The sequence below is a fragment of the Xenopus tropicalis genome, chromosome 7 (assembly GCF_000004195.4).
Source record: "Xenopus tropicalis strain Nigerian chromosome 7, UCB_Xtro_10.0, whole genome shotgun sequence".
Lineage (NCBI taxonomy): Eukaryota > Metazoa > Chordata > Amphibia > Anura > Pipidae > Xenopus > Xenopus tropicalis.
In genome coordinates, this window is record NC_030683.2 from 52,931,935 (window position 1) to 52,953,148 (window position 21,214).

The 21,214-nt window shown below is 36.8% G+C and overlaps 1 protein-coding gene across 2 annotated transcripts; it reads right to left on the reverse strand.

The window, feature by feature from the left end:
• Positions 1–6,195: 6,195 nt before the first annotated feature.
• LOC100497505 (elastase-1) lies at positions 6,196–16,867 on the reverse strand. Of its 2 annotated transcripts, XM_002940444.4 has the most exons (6): positions 16,714–16,867; positions 13,766–13,875; positions 11,517–11,611; positions 10,958–11,238; positions 9,457–9,620; positions 6,196–7,456 (listed from the first exon to the last, which is right to left on the reverse strand). In XM_002940444.4, exons 1-6 carry the CDS (start codon positions 16,808–16,810, stop codon positions 7,277–7,279), a joined length of 927 nt encoding a protein of 308 aa, XP_002940490.1. In that variant the 5' UTR covers positions 16,811–16,867; the 3' UTR covers positions 6,196–7,276. The 2 variants fall into 2 exon arrangements, with proteins under 2 accessions (XP_002940490.1, XP_004916005.1); XM_004915948.2 differs by lacking the exons at positions 13,766–13,875; positions 16,714–16,867 and adding an exon at positions 11,748–12,033.
• Positions 16,868–21,214: the final 4,347 nt, after the last annotated feature.

The window sequence follows — 21,214 nt, forward strand, 5'->3', positions numbered from 1 at the left end:
CCCTTATCCGGAAACCCATTATCTAGAAAGCTCCGAATTACGGAAAGCCTGTCTCCCATAGACTCCATTTAATCAAATAATTCAGAAATTTTAAACTGATTGCCTTTTTCTCTGTAATAATAAAACAGTACTTTGTACTTGATCCCAACTAAGATATAAATAATCCTTATTGGGTGCAAAACGAATCCTTATTGGGTGCAAAACAAATCCTTATTGGGTGCAAAACATATCCTATTGGGTTTAATTAATGGTTTATTGATTTTTTAGTAGACTTAAGGTATGGAGATCCAAATTATGGAAAGACCACTTATCCGGAATACCCTTGGTCCTTAGTATTCTGAATAACGGGTCCTATACTATTCAAATATTGATCACGTGTTGTAATGCAACAACCTAAAACTAACATTCAGATTGAAATTATACGATTAAAGTCCTAAAATAACAAATCGGGCAATGTTTATAAAAATTGCCAGACAACAATCGTGTAAAAGTTATGTCCTGTACGTCACCTATGGATATTGTCAGACAGGTATTACATGCATATATATTATCGCTATCTAATCTGTACAATCAACTAAACATCCAATCGCCATGGTATGAAAATTGTTGGGACAATAGTTTGGCGCCCACACAAGATCCAAAACTTTATTTCTTATGAGTATATTGGTGTGTGTATGACCAGATTAAGATTATAGGCACATGTAGTGTTTGCTGCTCTTCTTTCAGCCTGCGATTTTTTTGCAGGTTGAGAGATGCTAATCCACTTCCTTTCACATCCCCATGTATCTGCAGTGAAAAGTACAGGTTCCACTTGTACACGGAGCTGAGGACGGGACCAAAAACTCAAAACACATTTTCGAGTTGACATCTGCTCTGCTTCATGTACCTGCACTCAGGTGGAAGCTGTGCAAATGAAAGAAGGGAGGAAATAAACACAACGGGAGCGGATCCACCTGCAGACAAAATCAGGCTGAGAAAAGCAAAGCAAACACTCCATGTTCCCATGGCCTAAAAGAAAACTTTAATCACACCATCTAAAACCTGTTCAGATGTCAATCCTGAGTGTATCTTAGTTAACCCAAAAATGGTAACAAGAATTATTTCCTATTGACTGTGTAATAACCACAGTTATATGTACATTTCACACTAGAATGCATCCAAACCTAAATGTAGAATTGTAAAAATATTTTTTAAATCAAATATGTTTCCAATTGCAGAGCTTCAGAGAAAAAAATACAAAAGATTTCAACTTGAGAACATATTGTATGCCATGTAATTGAATATAATAAGAATAATAGAATAGAATAAGTGCTACTCAACTGAAAAAACTCAATACTGACAACAGATAAACAAATAATTGTGGATTGAAAAAAGACAAGTTTAACCCCTCCAAATGACCCCTGGTGCATATAGACACACATACCTATATAACCCAATCAATACACTCACATATATTAAAATATATATACACATTTCTATATGTGCTACCTCAGATGAGTGACTAATCTCTCTGAAATACCTTTCCACCGGCAAGGCCTAAACATTGCTTTGGTTTTCCAAAGTCACGCAAAGTTACCTGCTGTTGCCAGTGGAAAGGCATTTCAGAGAGATTAGTCGCCAGCTGTTGCAGGGCTCTATCCCGGGTGACTAATCTCTCTGTGGGACATTACCCTTAGGGCTGTGACAGACGGGGGAGACTAGTCGCCCGCCACAAGGGACAGCCCTTAAAGCATTAAAGAACAAGTCAACCCAAAATTTTTGGATAATAAAAGAATACATAATTTTATCAACTTTGCAATATATACTCATTACAAATTTGAAAAGGTTTTTTACTTATTTGTATATATAATTGCTATTATAAGTAGAGTTTGCCAGTCCTTTTCTATTCTCTGCATTTGAAACAATGTAACACAAGGCAGCAGACTGACAGACCTGTATTGCTGGTGAATGACTTTTGCAACATTGTTTAAAAAGTAACAACCAGGAGTTCAGCAAATGCTGTTTTCAGTTGCAATTGCATTAACAAATAACTTTTAAAGCACTAAAAATTTTCAATAACTTCACATTGAAAAGTTGCTTGGAATTATGTTTTCTTTTAGGCAAAAGGTTATTTCTGGGGTTGATATAAGTCCTTTAATAAAATTAAACATCAACCGGAGCATATTCCACAGCTTCACTGCCCTTACCATTCAGTACATTTTTTTGCTGCTTAAATTAAAGTCCAGGTCTTAAATGGGTGGCCCTTTGTTTTTTGTTTGTAATATGTTCTCTAATATTCTTGTAAAGAGTAATCATGTCCCCTTGTAGGCATCTTTTCTCCCCATCCTTGATAGTCTACCCTCAGAGTTTTTTTTTACCAGTTCAGTTGCATCTCCTCAGTTTTTTAAGGCCATTAATATCCTTCCTTAACACTGGGGCACAAAACTGTACTGCATTCTCAAGGTGAAGCCTTACCTGGGATCTATAAAAAGGCAATATTACATTTTCATCCCTCCTATTAATGCCTTTCATGCAAGACAGCACTTTATTTGCTTTAGTAGCCACTGAGTACTCTGCATAGAGTTACGCAGTTTGGAATTCACAAAAAACCCAAATCCTATTCAATTATTTCTACCCTAGTGCATAACCTTGTATGTATGTAGTTTGCTTCCCAGTTCGCCAGTTTAGCCAAATCTCTCTGCAAAGTCATGACATTTTACTTAACTTACAATTTTGCATGTATCAGACTTGTAGTCAGCACCACATAGTATTTAATACTGAAATGGGTGCGTGTCCCACCATGTTCCCTCTATAAAAGCCTTTATTTTACATAGTTGGCACAGACTCCAGATCACAATATTTTAGGTCTACATTGACCTTTTAGCAAGCTAAAACTTACGGTTTTGCACAATTTAGTATCATCAACCATCAGCAGTATGCAATGTATGTTTTTTTTTATTTATATTTTTTTAAACAGCAGAGGATAAAACTTCTGAGAATAATGACAGACAAAACAAAACCTTTCACTTTTTGGCACCAAGATCATTTGTTTCCACTCTGTGTTCATTCAGACATCCCTTTCCATTAACTTTTATCAGTAGCAATGACAGGTATTGTAGATGGTGGGTTTTGACTACTGCTGTTTTTTGCTTGAGGGAAATGATTGTCAAAATTCAAATACACTTTTAAGTTAACTTCAGTAACCATTTTGCTCCTATCAGGACAGATTGGAGATTCCTTACACCAGAAATGTTTATACTTTATAATATACTAGAATTCAAGGCCAAAATTTACCCAAAGAGTGAATTGAAAACTACAGAAAACCATGCATTTTGGGCATGCTTTTAATCTACTGTGACATGCCATCTGCCTATACACATTTTGGGGGGAAATTAGCTATGGTAGGCAGGTAAGCAGAGGATCTGGAACACAGTAGTAAAACCATACAAAATGATTTTTTAAATTTGTAAATAGTAAAAAAATGAAGCAAGAAGGGGTGGGACCCTTATTATCACAGGGGAGTCACTTGGTTGATGAGAACAAGGAAGAAGCAGAAATTATGAACTCTTATTTTTCATCTGTCTATACAACTGAGGAGCCAGCTAATGAAGGCTTTTGTATTGGCCTAAAAACGCGAGACTTTGTATTTTCTTGTGCTTTTAGGTGGATATTGGCTACATCTGCCTGCACTCATGCGTATTCTATTCATTCTGGGATTTTTAAGTGTATGGAGCGTATTCTCTGCAATTATTTTTTGGCTTGCCGAAAATATGCGCCATATGCTACGTGTGGCATTAGCCTAAATGGAGTACGGAATGGAATACCCATGATACTCTCCTTTCAGTCACTCCAGGACACATTTATCTGGCTTTTTCTAAGCTGGCAAAAACACACAACATTCCTTTCTGCAAAACCAGGCATTTTCCCTATAACTAATCATATTACCTTTAGCCCTTGTGAAAATACACCAACCAATAAACTTATTCATTGCATCTTTTACAGTACCAAACTATTATTATAAAATATCTGAAATTCGCCCCAGTGCTTGCACTTAACAGCATCTTATCACCCTCATTCTCCTGCTCTTTGGCTGAAAGGATAATAAGTGACCTATTCCTGCAGTGCAAAGTTTTTCTTTTTCTGGGTTCTATTAGGCATAGATCCTACAATATCATAGATCCTACAATACCAGAGATCTTACAATAAGTGGCACTCATGAGAGTGTCTTATTCAACCTTTTTTCCAGTTCAGTTGTCATTCTTCAATTGCTTTCTAATGTTTAATTTTTTACCATTTTACTAAAACTGAAGTATAAACTTTAATGTTCCTTTCTCTGGTTTTTCAGTTTGGCAGGCCAGTAATGCAGGTGTAGACTCTGAACTGTTACAATTTGCCATATTAGTTGATACATTTCAGCAGCATCTGTGAAATATTATCAACTATTGTATCTGATATAACAACTAACTTAAATGGAATGACGACATAAGAAATATATTAACTAATGTATCAAATTAGAATGAGTTGGTGATCACCCCCCTACCAGAGCTGCTCCAAGGAGATAATAGAAGGTGAAAAATGAAATATGGTTACAAATACAAAATAGAAAGGCCAACATATTGGACATTTACGTAAGTGCCAGCTGGTTGTGAGTACTTGATTTTTCAGATATTGTTTCTCTAAAAATTCTAGTTTTTTAGAAATCTTCCCAGAAAAATTAGATTTTTTTAGAAAATAACACCCATAATTTGTGATTTATTAATATCTAGTTAACTTTGTTTTTGGCAAAACAAAATTCAGCGGGTTTGATCTGTCGAGTACCATTGAGTCCTATGGAGGCTTAGAATATATAGAGGAATAGAATAGTCAGTGACAGCCTGTCCTTGATATCCTTATTCCTGTCCTTATTCCCATCACTATTTTCTATTTCACAGTTTCAAGGGGAAATTAATCCCATCATTGTTTTCTGTTTCACACATTTTGAAGGGGAAGTTAATTACATTGTTTTCAGTTTCACCCAGTTTCATGCTTCTAAAATGGCTGCTGGAGCAATTCCTGTTTGGGAAAAATTAAGAGGATTCATGGAAACAAACATCTGTTTAAACTCAAATTTTTTCGAGCGTAAACTCAAAATTTTCATACAACTGATAACAGCATTATCATGACATTTTATAAAGACAACAATGATTGAGTTTTATTTGAATTTACACAATGTCTAGTTTATACAACTTTCAAGGCCAGAAGAAAACAAATTTTAGTAAATCAGCTCCTAAATGATAGTGTGTTTTGGGGGTATCCTTAATTGAGAAGGTATCCTGGGGATTTTTGTAGATTAGTTGTCTCATTCCAGGCAGAGTTATTTTGTGGCTACTAAAGCACATTAAGTGCTGTCTTGCACAAAACAGGGCATTAACTCAAGGGATGAAAACATAATTTTGCTTCTTTATAGGTCTTTGGTAAGGTCTCATCATGTATGCAGTGCAGTTTTGGGCTCCAGTCCTTAAGAAGTTTATTAATGAGCTGGAGAGAGTGCAGAGACATGCAACTAAACTGGGAAAGGGGATGGAAGATTTAAACTATAAGGTTAGACTGTCACGGTTGGGGTTGTTTTCTCTGGAAAAAAAGGCACTTGTAAAGGGGGACATGATTACTCTGTACAAGTACATTAGAGGAGATTATAGGCAGATAGGGGATATGCTTTTTTCCTATAAAAACAATCGGTGCACCATAGGCCACCCCTTTAGTTTAGAGGAATGGAGCTTTCATTTGAAACAGTGTAGGTGGTTTTTCACGGTGAGGGCAGTGAGGTTGTGGAATGCTCTTCTGAGCAATGTTGTGATTCTGTTAATGCCTTTAAGAGTGATTTGTGATACTGAACTCTACAGTTAGTATTGAAGTTTATGTATATGAGTGTATAGATAGGTCGGTATGGGTCTATGTGTGTGCTTTGGGGTTTGCATAGAAGGAGCCAAACTTGATAGACTGGTATTTTTTCAACCCAACTTAACTATGTAACTAGATTTACAGTTTTACAGTGCACACAGGTCTCAGAGCACAAAGGTCACTTCTGTCTTTGTGCAAAGAGTTATATATAAATAAAATAAAAAGATTTTGTGCATACAATGACTTATTTCAGAATTATGTATTAAAAAAAGTCCTTACTAAGGGTCTTCTTCAAGATATTTATATTCCAATAAGTTACCAGAAGACAGGCGTACAAATTTAAATGCACATTTATTTGGAGTGCTGCTAATTTGACCAAATTATAGAAACTATCATTTTTTAATAGTAGTGCACATCACCATTAACACATTTTCATTGCTACATATCATTCCTGCATTAGATAAGACTTAGATAGTAAATTATCCCTTATGGTGGGACGGTAAACTTTAGTACACTGAATCTAGTGCAGGCATTTTATGCAGTAGTAAAATAGATACAAACTTATTATATTATACATGTTTTTGGGCATTTTTTATTTGAGATGAAGTTTATGGAATCAGACCATAGTGTAACAGATTGGAATTCGAGGTCTCAGTTATTAACTACATCGCACTTTATTTAAAATCCTGAATTCATGCATCATTGTTAAGTACAATAATAAGACTAGATGAATGCGGTGTCATTTATGCCCAACAGGCAGCCCGGGATCTGGCATGCAGGGAAGCCATCACATGTGTACAAGTGGAAGAACTGTTAGGCTTCTTCATTACATGATCTTATTCACTTTTGTAAAACTCCAAATATTCCCCTTATGCACAGCCCCAGATGATAAAGTAGGTTTCTGATTTCTAGTGTCACTGTTTCTCTCATCATGTACAGTATACTTTATCCCATCACCCTATCTGTGTCAGCTGTAGCTGAGTTATATTTGAAATGTGGGGAAATTGCCAGTAAAAACATACCAAATGGCTCCCAAAATTGAACTTTGCACATTACCTTTATGCTAATTTTTGAGCACTTGTATGTTTGATGTTAAAACTTATATGCACTTCATATACCACATATTTTTTTGAGATCTCTACATTTCATATGGGTTGGGCAAAGTATTCAAGAGAGGTTTTCTATACTTTATGCTGCAATTTCTGTTACTCACTGCTATTACTCATTTTACCTGCAATCAGAAAAACAGTAGTTTCTGCTCTGTAACTTAGTGTGCTGTGTCACATATGTGAATGATGTAACCACAAAGTATGCACTGTCATGAACCTATTGTCCTGCTGCAAAAAATAAGCACTGATTATTTTTCCAATCCAAGATATCGACAGATGCTACGCTTGCGTTTCTCCTTTTTTTTTCTTTATTGCAAGAAAAGATCACGGATCCTTGTGGCTTCGATCCAAGGAATATATGTGGAAGTTTTTGTGAAAACACTTGGTTTATTCTCCACCGTGCAACCAACAGGGCCAAAACTGACTATTCCGTGCACTTCCCATCTGCCTCTACCATCTTGGCAAACAAGTGGGCCACCAGAATCTCCCTGTAGAAAATAGATATATGTTCAGTTACTGAGGCATCAACATCAGCAACCTACAGTGTCTAGAATTGTCTAAAATATTGACATTTATCACCTGTAGAAAAATGTTTGATAAAAGTATGTTTAAAAAGTCCCAGTGGCAACAGCTAGGAAGAATGGACTTTAGAAACTGGCCAATTACACCGATCTACCGATGCACCATATCAGCAAGTGCAATATGTATCATCAGCAAAGACAGTGTGCAGATATTCCTTTCTGGCTCAAAAAGAAAGCCCGGTTTCTTTGTGTTTACTCTATGTTCTCACTTGCTAAAAAGGCATTTGGCTTTTTTGTGTGTTAAAAGACGAGTAAGGTAAAAAAGTCAAAATATTTTTAGAATTTAAAGTTTGTGTCTGTTAATCCAGAACCTACAAGTAAGGAATTTATTGGCAACAAATCTATTTTATATGACAGAGGTCTTCAATCTGTTTAACTTCCTGTATAAGAAATACACCCATTGTATTCTACAGAGCTTAGCTTATATGTAACCTGGGTCTTTTCTCCTTTTTTAGATTTAAAGGAGAAGGAAAGCTACTAAAGCAGATTATTGCCAATAGATTAGCCACAATAGTGCAAGCTAGACCAATATATTTATTCTGTAAAATACTTTACCATACCTGAGTAAACAGCCCTAGAAGCTCTCTCTGTTTGTTTAAGATAGCAGCTGCCATATTAGCTTGGTCTAATGTCACTTCCCTACTTGCATCTCTCCTGGTGCCTTGAATTTTGCTGCTGAGATGTGGGGGTGAGAGAGGAGCTAGCTGTTCAGGCTCATGCTGTGCCCTGAAAGGTTTGAGCTGAGAGAAGGAAGTCTGACACAGAAGCTCATGTGTACAGAATAGAAGAAAGCAAATGCAGTGTTTCCTTCTTTTCACAGAAGACTCAAAACAGCAGTACTACAAGTGCCTATGGCTGTATTTAAATAGACCTTTCTAATAAAGCTTACTTAGTTTTAATCTTTCTCTCTCTTTTAATGGCTGCCCCCCACAGCTTTCTTATATAGATTATATTAGTGTTTTTGCAGAAAACACACCAGTTTTACCAGTAACAGTACTTTATATTTTAATTAGTTTAAAACACTTTCTATTTTTGTGTTATTGTTCCATTAAGATGCTGACCTCCTTTCTTCTAATCTTAAGTGCGTCTTCTCCAGGGTAAACAATCCTAAGGGGCTGATTTACTAAGACATGAATTCGAATCCGAATTGGAAAAATTCCGATTGGAAAACGAACATTTTGCGACTTTTTCATATTTTTTGCGATTTTTTCGGCGCCTTTACGACTTTTCGGAAATGATCGCGACTTTTTCGCTACCAATACGATTTGCGCAAAAAAACGCGAGTTTTTCGTAGCCGTTCCGAAAGGTGCGCAAAATCTGGCGATTTTTTCGTAGCGTTAAAACTTGCGCGAAAAGTCGCGCCTTTTTCGTAGCGTTAAAACTTAAAAGGCGCGACGTTTCGCGCAAGTTTTAACGCTACGAAAAAAACGCGACTTTTCGCGTAAGTTTTAACACTACAAAAAAATCGCCAGATTTTGCGCAACTTTCGGAACGGCTACAAAAAACTCGCATTTTTTCGCGCAAATCATATTGGTAACGAAAAAGTCGCGACAATTTTCCGAAAAAATCGCAAAATACCGATCATTACGAAAAAAGCGCAATCGGATGCATTCGGCCCGTTCGTGGGTTAGTAAATGTGCCCCTTAGTCTTTCTTCATAACTGAGATCTTCCTACATTTTAGCAGCTTAGTCTCTCTTCTCTGGACTTCCTCTACTTGCCCTCTCCTGCTGTGAATCATGCGCATGTTAACCCTTAATGTGCTGGATCACTCTGATCTTTGCATAAAGTATGTTGCCGGCACATGCAGCCCAGTTATGCGCAGAATTTAATGTCAAAATGAAAGCAAGGATTTTGTGAATTGAAACATACTTTTTAGGGCAGTTTTACTTCATTAATATCACTTTACCTGACAAGCAGCAGGAGGACCTCCAACATTACGAAAACCAGCGCATATCATTGATTCACGAATTCTGTCTCCCCAGAATTTCTTATGCCTGCATGTCTTTGTGTCGATGATTGGTAGCCTGGCTTGGTTAAGAACTTCTGAAAGTGTTACATTTCCTTGACCACCTATAAATAAGTAAATAAGTTATAGAATATTTAGAATTTACCATATAAATTCCACATTTATTAGTAATATACTGGTGTGCATTATTCATCAAATACCCTAAATCTTTCTACAACCATATACATTATATTGAACAAAAACCTTTGAACATAGGGATAGAGTTACCATATACTTAATATTTGCAATACAAGTAAGTGTCACCATCACACCATTTACACTATCATGCACATTTACACTTTCACATAACATTTTGGGGGATGGGTGAGTTTTTCACACAACGCATTTTCAGAAACAACGCAATTTTTTTACCCATTATGGATTCTGGAGAATGAGTAAACATATATGGTTTTCTGGGGTGAAATATATTTTTGTGACTTAAAATAAAACATAAAATGCAGTTAATTTTGCAAAAGTGACCACAAGCACTATGGCAATTTGTATAGACTATTTTTATTTAGGGTTTCCAACATGCCACATACTTTGGTAATTCTCTGTAATCTACTATTCAGAAAACACATGGCATTCATACTTTTGATTTATGATTTATCTTGGTACCTGATAACATGTGAAAAATAGAACTACATTGTAAGCTCTGAGTTAATAGTAGGAGTAGAAAGAGATATTTTATTTTGAATTTGGCAGAATGTGTACTTTGCAAATTATATGGTTTCCTGGGTTGAAATTACCATTAGTGTTAATTTTGGCCTTGCAATGTAAAGTATGGTAATTTGTGGAGCTGTGCTCTGTAAATTTGGCAGTGAACTGCTGGAGTTTTTTTTGAGTCAGTCATGTCTATAAAATTATATATATATATTATGATTATGAGCTAAACTTGGGAAAAACTGGGCTTTCCAAATCAGTCATTTTCTAAAATATATTTCTGATATGTCTCTATATTTTTAAAGTGGAAGTGGTGAAGTGGAATGATACAAAAACTTTCCCTAGGTTTTATAACTGACCAACCCAGGAAATGCCCATAAAAAGGGAAAGCACAAAGCAACACAGCTGGGCTATGCAGTATTACTGCCTGCTGGTGGTCCATGAGCCCTCTCAAAAACCTGCCTTTCACCCAATCTCTCATGCTGTAGTCACCAGCATTGCTCCCTCCACTATCACTTACTTTCTCATTTTGTCTCTGGCAGTCATTCCCTCACAACCCTATCTGTCGATCTCCTGTCTAGATCTCCTGTATCATATGTAGCCATGTATCTATCACCAGTCTCCAATCTTGTTCTGAACTGTGCTCCCTATCTTGTCTACAACTAGTTCCAGCCCTGAAATATTAATTTAACTATTAGGTTTAGTAGTCCTTTCAGTGGTACAGTTACTAAGGTCTTACCTCTGGTATCTCCCCATCCAGTCACCCAGCAGAAGTGCCCAGGATGCATAGCCATTTCTTTTTTTGGAAGACAGGCATAGTGTATGAAATGTGTTGTTATTATGTCCTCTGCTGGCTTGACCAAAGCAATGTCATAATCCAGATCATTAAGCTGAGGGTAGCTAAAGCGTTCATGTCTGTATATGCGCTTTACAGAGTAAACCTTTTCTGTAGCTTCTGTACGATTGAGGTTATGCTTGCCAACAACAATCCTCCAGTTTGCTGCGTCTTCTGCCTTCCCCCTTATCAATAAACATATATAAAGTATAAATACATACTTATACTTATCGTCGTACTGCACATGCAGGAGTTTTTAATTACCAGATATAACCAAAAGGTACTCATATCATTCCTTGTAAACCTAGCACATTTTAAGCTTGTGTTGTAATTAAGAATAAAAACGTACATTATTTCTATGTAAAGTTTAATTAGACAGTTCTTTAGAATAAATTTAATAGGTAATAATATTTGAAATCATGTTTCCAAATAGATACAACACTTTACTGTTTCAAACACTTACTTCTGAAAGCAATGGGCGGCAGTGAGAATCCAGCTCTTGTGAATGAGTGTCCCCCCACAAACATGAACATATTTCTTACCTCCTCGAGGCCTGACCTTGTTTTTAAAAAAAACAAAACAGAAATGTAAATAAATTGCTACATATTTACCATCACTGCAAAATACAACATGATTAAACAAATATGTTTACTAAACAGGCATTTGCAAAGCTTTCAGGTGTCCTGAAATGTACCCGAAGCATCTTTTGTAGCACAATCTGCTGCATTTTGGTGCCTGCCTGTCACCACCAGTGAGAAAACCTTGGTTTTGAAGCTACAATAAAAGCCTTACAGCAAATACAAACTTTTACTTATTTATCTGCAGTGTTAAATTACATGATAGGAGGAAAAACAAAGAAGAAAAAGAGAAATAGAAAGTAACAGTGGGAGACAATGTGGTCATCTAACAAATACTGTCAATATGTTAGGGGTTAATATTCAGACAAGGAGCCCATAGGGGTCACTTATCTTACCTCAGGACGCAATTGCTAAAGCTCAATGGGGCACATTGTTAATGATGTACTTACTCTCAGCAAGAAAATTCAAGGAACATTATGTTGAAAAAAAAAAGTTTGTGTCTTCTCCAGACTTACTATTAACAAAAAAAGTCAGCAAGGCTGATGGGGGGGGGGGGGGGGGAGAGTAATTTATTGACTAGGTTTATCCAGTGCACAACTGTGGGCCCTGAGGTCAGCATTCAGTTCATAATCACTATTTTCCTAGCATAATTTTATTGAATTCTAAAAAGATACCTGATTGTTCAAAAAGACAAGATCCTTTACCAGACATACATCTGGGGTATAGCGGTTGGGAAAAGCCAGATCTTCCTCTAAGAAATGATGGAAATTCCCATGATAGGTGGAAGCTTCATCATCTAGGGCAGTCAGCCTCTGACCAAGTTTTGGTTGCATAATAACCAGGTGTACTGCCAAACAGAGCCTTGTGTAGGCTGCCAGTCCAAATAGGGACTGCCAAAATTCAGAGGGTAGAATTCTGCAATTTGTATTTAATTATAAGTAAATATATAATTTTAAACAAGTTCACTTTTACCCACAAAGTAAGGGGGGAGTCCTGACCTAGCTGCATCTGTATCCTGAACTTACCAGCAGCAGGCTCAGCTTTATAGTATGTAATAGAAAGATCTGCTAAGATTGGTATTTCACTAAATTTGAATTTAGTGAACCACTTAAGTACCTGTGTAACAAAATGTTAATTTCATACAGGGTCCAGAGGAAGTATTTCTGAATAATGTTTGTTAATAGTAAGCCATGAAAAAAAACTTTTTTTTTTTATTATAATGTTCCTTGCCATTTCTTGCTGAGTAAAACCAATTATTTCATTAACAATAACAAATGCTTGGTTAAAAAGTAAGGGTAAAGTTAAGTTAAAGGAACAGCAACACAAAAAAATGAAAGTGTATCAAAGTAAGTAATATATTATGTATATTTTGTAAAATGTTTGCTTCAGAAATCCAAATATAGTTTTACATAAACAAAGTTGCTGTGTAGCAATGGGGGCAACCATTCAACTGGAAAAGGGAGAAAAGGCACAGATTACATAGCAGATAACAGATAAGTTGCATTGATTCCCATTGTATTCTACAAAGCTTATCTATTATCTGCTGTGTAACCTGTGCCTTTTCTCCTTTTTTCCAGCTTGATTGGCTGCCCCCTGGCTACAAACCAGTTAATTTCTACAAACTATATTAGTGTTTCTGAAGCAAACACACCAGTGTTCCCAGTGCAGGGCAACAGTACATTATATTTTAGTTACTTTAAAACATCTTTTTGGCATTACTTTTCCTTTAAGTTAAACATTTGTAATGACAATTAGGCCACAAGAGAACATTTACTGATTTCTTTGGTAAGAAACAGTTTGGCAGCTTGCATATATATATATCTCCAGATAATTAGGGTGCATGCATTAGAATAACCTACAGTATGCTAAAATGTAACCTTTAGCAAAAATAAAGTTATTGTAAACACAGCTTATAACAGCCAATTTTTCCTTTGTATTTTTAAAGTCTGTTTTTACTGAAAAAACAAACCTGAACTGATACAATGTACAAAGGTGAAACATGTTTTCTGAATATTATCTACAGTCATCAACCTTTTAACTGTTTTATTATATTTAACTTTGTTAAACTCAGTATACCATAGGGAAAGTCAGACCGTAAAAAACAATGCATCACCAGGCACCCAGACTTATTTACCTGCAATGAAACCTGCCAAGGCCAGGAGTAGGGACGCACTTCATTCCCAGACACAATCCTTCCTGCTGTGTTTTGCTGGAAAAATGAAACACCACAATCTCCTGGCCAGTCTAGAAAAATAAATAAGTAAAAGCTGGAGCATGAAACAGTAGTGACAAGAGTCATAATTAAAATTACCTCATTAGTTTATATTCTCCTTGTGGTAAAATACACCAGACATAAACACTCACATATGCTGTATAAAAACACACACATATTTGTTAAGCCGTCTAATCATAAGGATTTTTGGTGTAAAAAGTGTTTGATTACTGTGCAAACAACTTTATTAAATTCTCTCACCACTTTTTCCATTTTTTTTGCACAAGATATCATTTTATATAAGAGCCATGGTTCATCTTACAAAAATCTACTGTACTACACATCACAGATTCTATTTTTCTTTTGTTTTTGTCTCGTATGGACTTGAATGGCAGCCTGAATGGCAGTATGACTTGAATGACAACCTGATTAGAAAATTAGATTAGAACCTGATTAGAAAATAAATTTATAAACATAAATAAATATGAAATCCTTACTATCTCTCTATATGTAATAAAAGGCACAAAGTTTAGTTTTCCAAGGTGCTGCAACCCATTGCATCCAATAAGAGGTTTGCTTTTAAACCTGTGACCAGTAAACACTACTTTTCATTGGTTGGTATAGGGAATTAGAGCTGTAATAAACCTTTTTTACGTTATCCCACAACAAATTGTCTCTGGTGCAAAGCAGAACTCAGATTACCCTGAGATTTAAAGCGATTCTGTCATGATTTTGATGGTGTACTTTATTTCTAAATTACACGGTTTACATAGCAAATACTGCGCTCTACCATTTAAAAATGTGTTCTTAAACCAATAAGTGTATTTTTTTTTTTAGTTGTAATACTGGTGTGTGGCAGCCAACTCAGTGCATTGTGCCTGAGTCTGGGCTTTCAGAAAGAGCCAGCACTACACATTAGAACTGCTTTCAGGTAACCTATTGTTTCTCCTACTCCCATGTAACTGGAGGAGTCACAAGCCGGATGTGGATTTCTTACTATTGAGTGCTATTCTATTCTACTGGGAGCTGCTATCTTGTTTCCTTCCCATTGTATTGCTGATTGGCTGCTGCGGGAAAAGGGGAGGAGGGGATATATCACCCAAACTTGCAGTGCAGCAGTAAAATGTGACTGAATTTTATCAGAGCAGAAGTCACATGGCTGTGGCACCCTGGAAAATGAAGAACATTGCTAGCCCTGTGTGAAATGTCAAAATTAAAATTAAATTAAAAATTCTGTTTGCACTTTTAAAAAAAACAAATTTCCATGCAGAATTATGCTCTATTAACTGATGCATTTTGGGAAAAAACATGTTTTCCCATGACAGTATTCATTTAATCTCTCAATGTCACAAGAGCAGTCTGGCAACAGGTGAAGATCTCCAGAGTAACTAGAATAAGAGGCACCGTATAGTTCAATCTAGTTTGGGAATCAGCTTTGTTGATGTTAGAGATAGAAGGGTGAATTTATGATCAGGTAGGTGAAAGTGCTGTTGTGCTAAGGGAATACTTTAGGGTAACATTCATATAGCACTTGCAGTTACCCAAAGTTTAGTTCAATGTGTGCTCTACACCTTGCTCTAGTTACACCTTTTGAGGTACATTTGACAAAAGACACAACGTGCAACTCAAAGTCTGTACTTAATGTCTGCTTTGGCAATGAAGGAAAGCTCATTTTGCACGGTTATACTACAGGTATCAGACCCCTTATCCGGAAACCCATTATCCAGAAAGTTCCAAATTACGGAAAGGCCATCTCCCATAGACTCCATTTTAATCAAAGACTTCACATTTTTTTAAATTATTTCCTTTTTCCCTGTAATAATAAAACAGAACCTTGCACTTGATTCCAACTAAGATATAATTAATCCTTATTGGAGCCAAAATAATCCTATTAAGTTTATTTAATGTTTAAATGATTTTTTTAATAGACTTAAGGTAAGAGATCCGAATTACTGAAAGACCCGTTATCCAGAATACCCTTGGTCCCGAGCATTTTGGATAATGGGTCCCATACCTGTACTTGCATTATACGAAATAGTAATAAAAGTTTTTTTCTTTATGGGTACATAAGTGATGTTTTACCAATAGTATAAGCATGGTTCTACATTTAGGCAAAAACCTATCAAAAATATTACAGCTTTTTAGGCAGGATATAGTAACCTCATCTTGAGTATATAATACAGTTCTGGGTAACAGTTCTTTGGACAGAAAAAGGGGCACAGAGATGTGTAGTAAACATAATAAAAACTAATAATTGAAATTAAAAATCAATCTTTTCCCTTTTTGGTCTGTAAAGGGACTGTTCCCTTAATGTTGTAAAATCTTTAAAAAAGCAAAATAAAATCTTTAAAAAAAAAAAATCAATGTTTTTTTTTCTCTAAAAAAGAAGCACTTACAATAAGAAAGTGGCAGGAGGATTATTCTGATTTACAAACCTATTCAGAGTATCCCTTATGCATGTGGGTTTTTAACACACTAATGCAGATCACTGACATATCGGTTTGTTTCCCTTATCTCTTATACTGCATAGTGCCAGTTTCACACAGATATTGGATATTGGTTTGGCATTGATTTTGTGACTAAGACTAATCTCTGAAAATCATGTTCAATAGAAGCTAATTGCAACAATATAGTCATCCTTCTGCTTCAAAAAGTCATAAAAGTCATAAAATTAACAGTTATTTATATAATATTACAAAAATGTGTTTTTGTATCACAGAGACCATACAATTATAAACAGCTATCCTGAGATATAATACGTGTAACACACAGTATAAACAATAATACACAAATATCTTCAGAAAAAGGCCAAATAAAAACTCTTTACCTTTTGCAGTATCAGTATTGACAAAAATAACATTTTTACTTACCAAGGTGCAGAAATTTAGGATAAATTCTATGCTGGGGTAAAGTAGCTTGTGCTACTGATAGCACAAATGGCAGGAAAAATAAATCTTTTAAAATCATTTCGAGGAGGCTGAACTAACAAAATGAAGGCAGTGTTGATATTTATACAGCACAGGAATTGTCATAAGGAGTGTTACACAGGGACCAGTGGTGTGATAAATAGACTTGAACAATACAGCCTGTTGAAAACACATGGGCCTGGATGGTTCTGCCTGTGCCCAGCATTCTAGTTAGAAACTGACACTGGGATAAAATATCAGCAGTTTAACAGTGTAAGTCAAAAACAAGCTCAGCCAGGATCATATAAGGCAGTACTTTCCAACATTTAATTTGTAATTGGCCGACTAGGCCGACAAGCCTATGATTATGTGTCAGATAGACACGAAACGCACCAGGCTTTATGAGATGAGTGTATAATAAAGATTTTTTTTTCTTTTTACTTTTAAATGGCCTATCTTTTGGATGTTCAGAGTGCCACCCCTTCTTTTCTTTTTTTTTTGTGCCAACGGTTGGCCGACTAGTTCTCATACCTCATGTGCACAAATTATATTAAAATGATAATGTCCATTCATAAAGAGGTCTATGAAGACATTGAGCAGATTAGGAGACATAATAATCCTTTGGAAGGTCTCCAACTGGACAGCCTTAGACATAGTTATAAAAATAGTCAAGGGAAATTATTACAACATATGTTATTTTTTATTCTCCAACAAATATGCCTTATTGTATTAATCTGTTAAAGGAGAAGGAAAATCATTTTGGCATTTTACTGCCAATAGATTTGCCACATTAGTGCCACCTAGAACACTATATTTATTCTGCAGAAACCATTAACATACCTGAGTTAACAGCTTTAGAAGCTTTCTTGTTTGCTTAAAGCAGCGTTTTTCAACCGCTGTTTAGTGTGCCGCGAGATGTTGCCTGGTGTGCCGTAGGCAGGGCCGCAATTTTTACTTTAAAAAAAAAATCCGGGCCCTGTCATTGGTTGCGCCCCATGTGTACGGGTGACGTCAGTACGCATGGGGCGCAACGTTATAAAAGGGCCTGTGTGCGGTCGCGTGTAGGCAGAAGTGCAGAGGCGGCGCGCGTGAGGGGAAGATGCTGCTGAAGCCGCCGAAGAGTAAAATGCTGCTGGGCACCAATGTATTAGGGGGGGCCACGGGGCACACTGACTTATGGGGGCACTGCTGCTGGGCACCAATGTACTAGGGGGGCTGGCTCTTGGCACCAATGTACTGGGGGGCACTGCTGCTGGGCACCAATGTACTAGGGGGGCACTGCTCTTGGCACCAATGTACTAGGGGGGCACTGCTGCTGGGCACAGAGTTAAATTTTTTAACATTTTCTAATGGTGGTGTGCCTCGTGATTTTTTTCATGAAACAAGTGTGCCTTTGCCCAAAAAAGGTTGAAAAACACTGGCTTAAAGGACAATGAAAGGTTAATATAAATTAAAAGTAAGTCTAAAGGCATTCTTTTTAAGTACTTACTGCATATCTAAATTCCCAGATCCCTGCTTGCTTCTCTGAGATATGGTGCTGGCAGCCTACAGCAGTGTGAAGACTACAGTGACATCACTGAAATCTCTCTTCCCTTCCTGTAGGCTGCCAGCGGCAGCCTTCCTATTCTCTGAGCATGTGTGTAACTTGATCCTGTCTCCTGTTCTGAGCTACACATGCCCACCAGCCAATCAGAAGCAGATCTGGCAGAGGGGAGGGGGGGAAAGAATGAAACACATTTGCAGTATGAAGCAAGGAGGGAAAGGAAGGGAGAATACCTTTTTAGAGATGGCTGCCTGTTCTAGAAAATGTGAAGTAAGTGTGACTGAGTAAATATTTGATTAGGTGAGCCAAAAGTGTGGCGTTTTTACTAAACAATAGGAGGACTATTGGGCAGTATGCTTTTTAAATTTTGACTTGCATTCTCCTTTAAGATAGCAGCTGCCATTTTAAGTTTCTTCCTTCCTTCCTGCAGTCTCTAGCCATTATAACTGAGATCACATATTCCTAAGGCAGCCACGACTTTTAGTTAACTTAGTCGCGGTGACTTTCTGTCCATAGAATTCAATTGCGTCGCCACAACAAAACGTATGTGTAATTTTGTCGTGCACGCTGGACCCCGCCGACTGATCGCCCCGCATGTCTTCGTCCTTACACTTAACTATTGGAACTCTAGCTGCCGGTCATGCAGAAAGGAGGTGAACTAGATGAGATTTAAGAGAATAAACAAAGCTAGTCCAGGTACTGATGATATTGATTTTACATGCAGTTACTGTATTATGAATCACTGCAGTTTCCAGAAATTGCTAACCTTGTAGCTTTTCTCTGTAACACACTTCTAGTTTGATCTTTGTGGGTCAGTCATTCTGATCATCTTAAACTCTAAATAACAGCTTCTTTGTTGAATGCAAGCTCAGCAACACAAATTCTCAGCAAATCCAGAAAACAGATATTGTTCTTAATATTTATACAGGAATGGATTCTAATGTGTTGTTTATTACAATGTTTTATATTTATTGTGGCTGAAACCCAGCAGGAACTGCAGAAGGCAAAGGGAAGTGGAAGGTTTCTGTGCCTAGGTGTAAGGTGGGTTTTCTGTGAAAGGCTTTTCATATTCAGGCCCCCTTTAGCAGTCTAACATTTGGTGGGCCACCCTTAGCTCTTAATATCCTCTTTAGATCAAGGGATCTACAAGACTGCATATAGAACCCTCAGTTTCATCCAAGCCCATTGGATGGGCTCTTCTAGGAGAAGTCAGCCCCAAAGTTTGGGAACCACTGCATTAGTGTTCGCTATTGTAAGAATTTTAAAATAAACATAAGGTCAGTGGGCAGACCTAAATATGGCCATACACTTAACAATGTTGTAGTAGCCCACTGATCACAATTGGACAAGGATTGGGCAAGTTTAAAAATTGAATCTGCTGATGCACCATACCAGCCTGTGCATATTGGCAGAAGTCTTAGGTGATGCATAACTGATATTAGATTGATTAAGCAAAACCAAGGTCCCTACTCACCCAGCCTAAAAAGGAGGGAGGTTTTAATTATTTAGCTTGTTGTTTTTGGCTAGTTGTCACTTATGATAAAAATTAATTTGGGTATACTATTATGACATAATAAAAATTAATGTTCCATCTGGAGTATTTTTACATATAGTACTTTAAAACTGTATTGTCTATTTAAAGGAATACTGTCATGGGAAAACATGAGCTTCTCCAACAGAATCATTGAAATCTGTTTTTCAAAAACACAAACAGATTTTTTTACATTTAATTTTGAAATTAAATGTAAGGGCTAGCCATATTCTTCATTTCCCAGGATGCCACAGCCATGTGACCAATGCTCTGATGAACTTCAGTCATACTTTACTGCTGAGCTGCAAGTTGGCGTGATATTACTGTTGAGACACTCACTCATGACAGGTAAGTTAAGTCAAATATACCATCCTATAAAATCACAAGGGTCAGACATGATAGTGCTGACTAGCATGCATGCACTTTGTTATTTGCACAGCTGTAACCACAGAGCACACAGAAAGTTGCAAAAGGGGTATCATATACCCTGTTTCCCCGAAAATAGGACATCCTCTGAAAGTAAGGCACCCCCCCCCCCGATTTTTCACCGCCCTCAGAAAATAAGGCACCCCCCGAAAATAAGACACCCACCTAGGGCTGGGCGACAAATCTCACCCAAACGATGGAATAAATGTGTACTGTATTCTTCTTCATGGAAAAATAAGACATCCCCTGAAAATAAGACCTAGTGCATATTTTGGAGCTTAAAAAAATATAAGACAGTGTCTTATTTTCGGGGAAACACGGTCCTTTTTAGATAAGTTATGTCATCCTCTATAAAAGACTGAAACCTTTAAGGTCTCATTGGAAGCTGTTAGTGACACATTTCAGTTGCTGTTCTGTGTTGCTTGATAGCTTCCACAAGACTCTGTGTTTGTTTGATTAATAAAGAAATACTTTGATATACTGAGAACCTTGTCTCAGGGTCTTGTTGTATAGTAAGGTTCTGGTCGGTTAAAATTACCAACATTACCCCCCTCCCAGCAGCTCATCAGCAGAACAATGGGAAGGGAGCAAAATAGCAACAGTAGATATCAGAATAGCACTCAATAGTAAGATATCCAAGTCCGGTCTGGGACTCCTCCAGTTACACGGGAGTAGGAGAAACAATAGGTTGCCTGAAAGCAGTTCTAATGAGTAGCACTGGCTCTTTCTGAAAGCTCAGGCACAATGCACTGAGATGCCGCCTACACACCAATATTACTAAATAAAAACCAACAAATACATTTGTTGGTTCAAGAATAAAATTTTAAATGGTAGAATAAATTATTTGCTATGTAAACGAGTACATTTTGTTTTCTAAGCAGTAAGTAGAATATTAAAAGCATTTTAAAACAATAGCAAAGTTGAAATATTAAACACTGTTGAAAATCGTATTGTATGTAAAAAGT

Bases quoted from the DNA above. Each gene is read 5' to 3' on its own strand.
- LOC100497505 (XM_002940444.4), bottom strand. From the start codon at position 16,810: ATGATTTTAAAAGATTTATTTTTCCTGCCATTTGTGCTATCAGTAGCA. The intron at 13,876-16,713 runs GTAAGTAAAAAT...TTATTTTTCTAG, and splicing joins TCCTAAATTTCTGCACCTTG to ACTGGCCAGGAGATTGTGGT. The intron at 7,457-9,456 runs GTAAAGTGATAT...TATTTTCTACAG, and splicing joins GTCCTCCTGCTGCTTGTCAG to GGAGATTCTGGTGGCCCACT.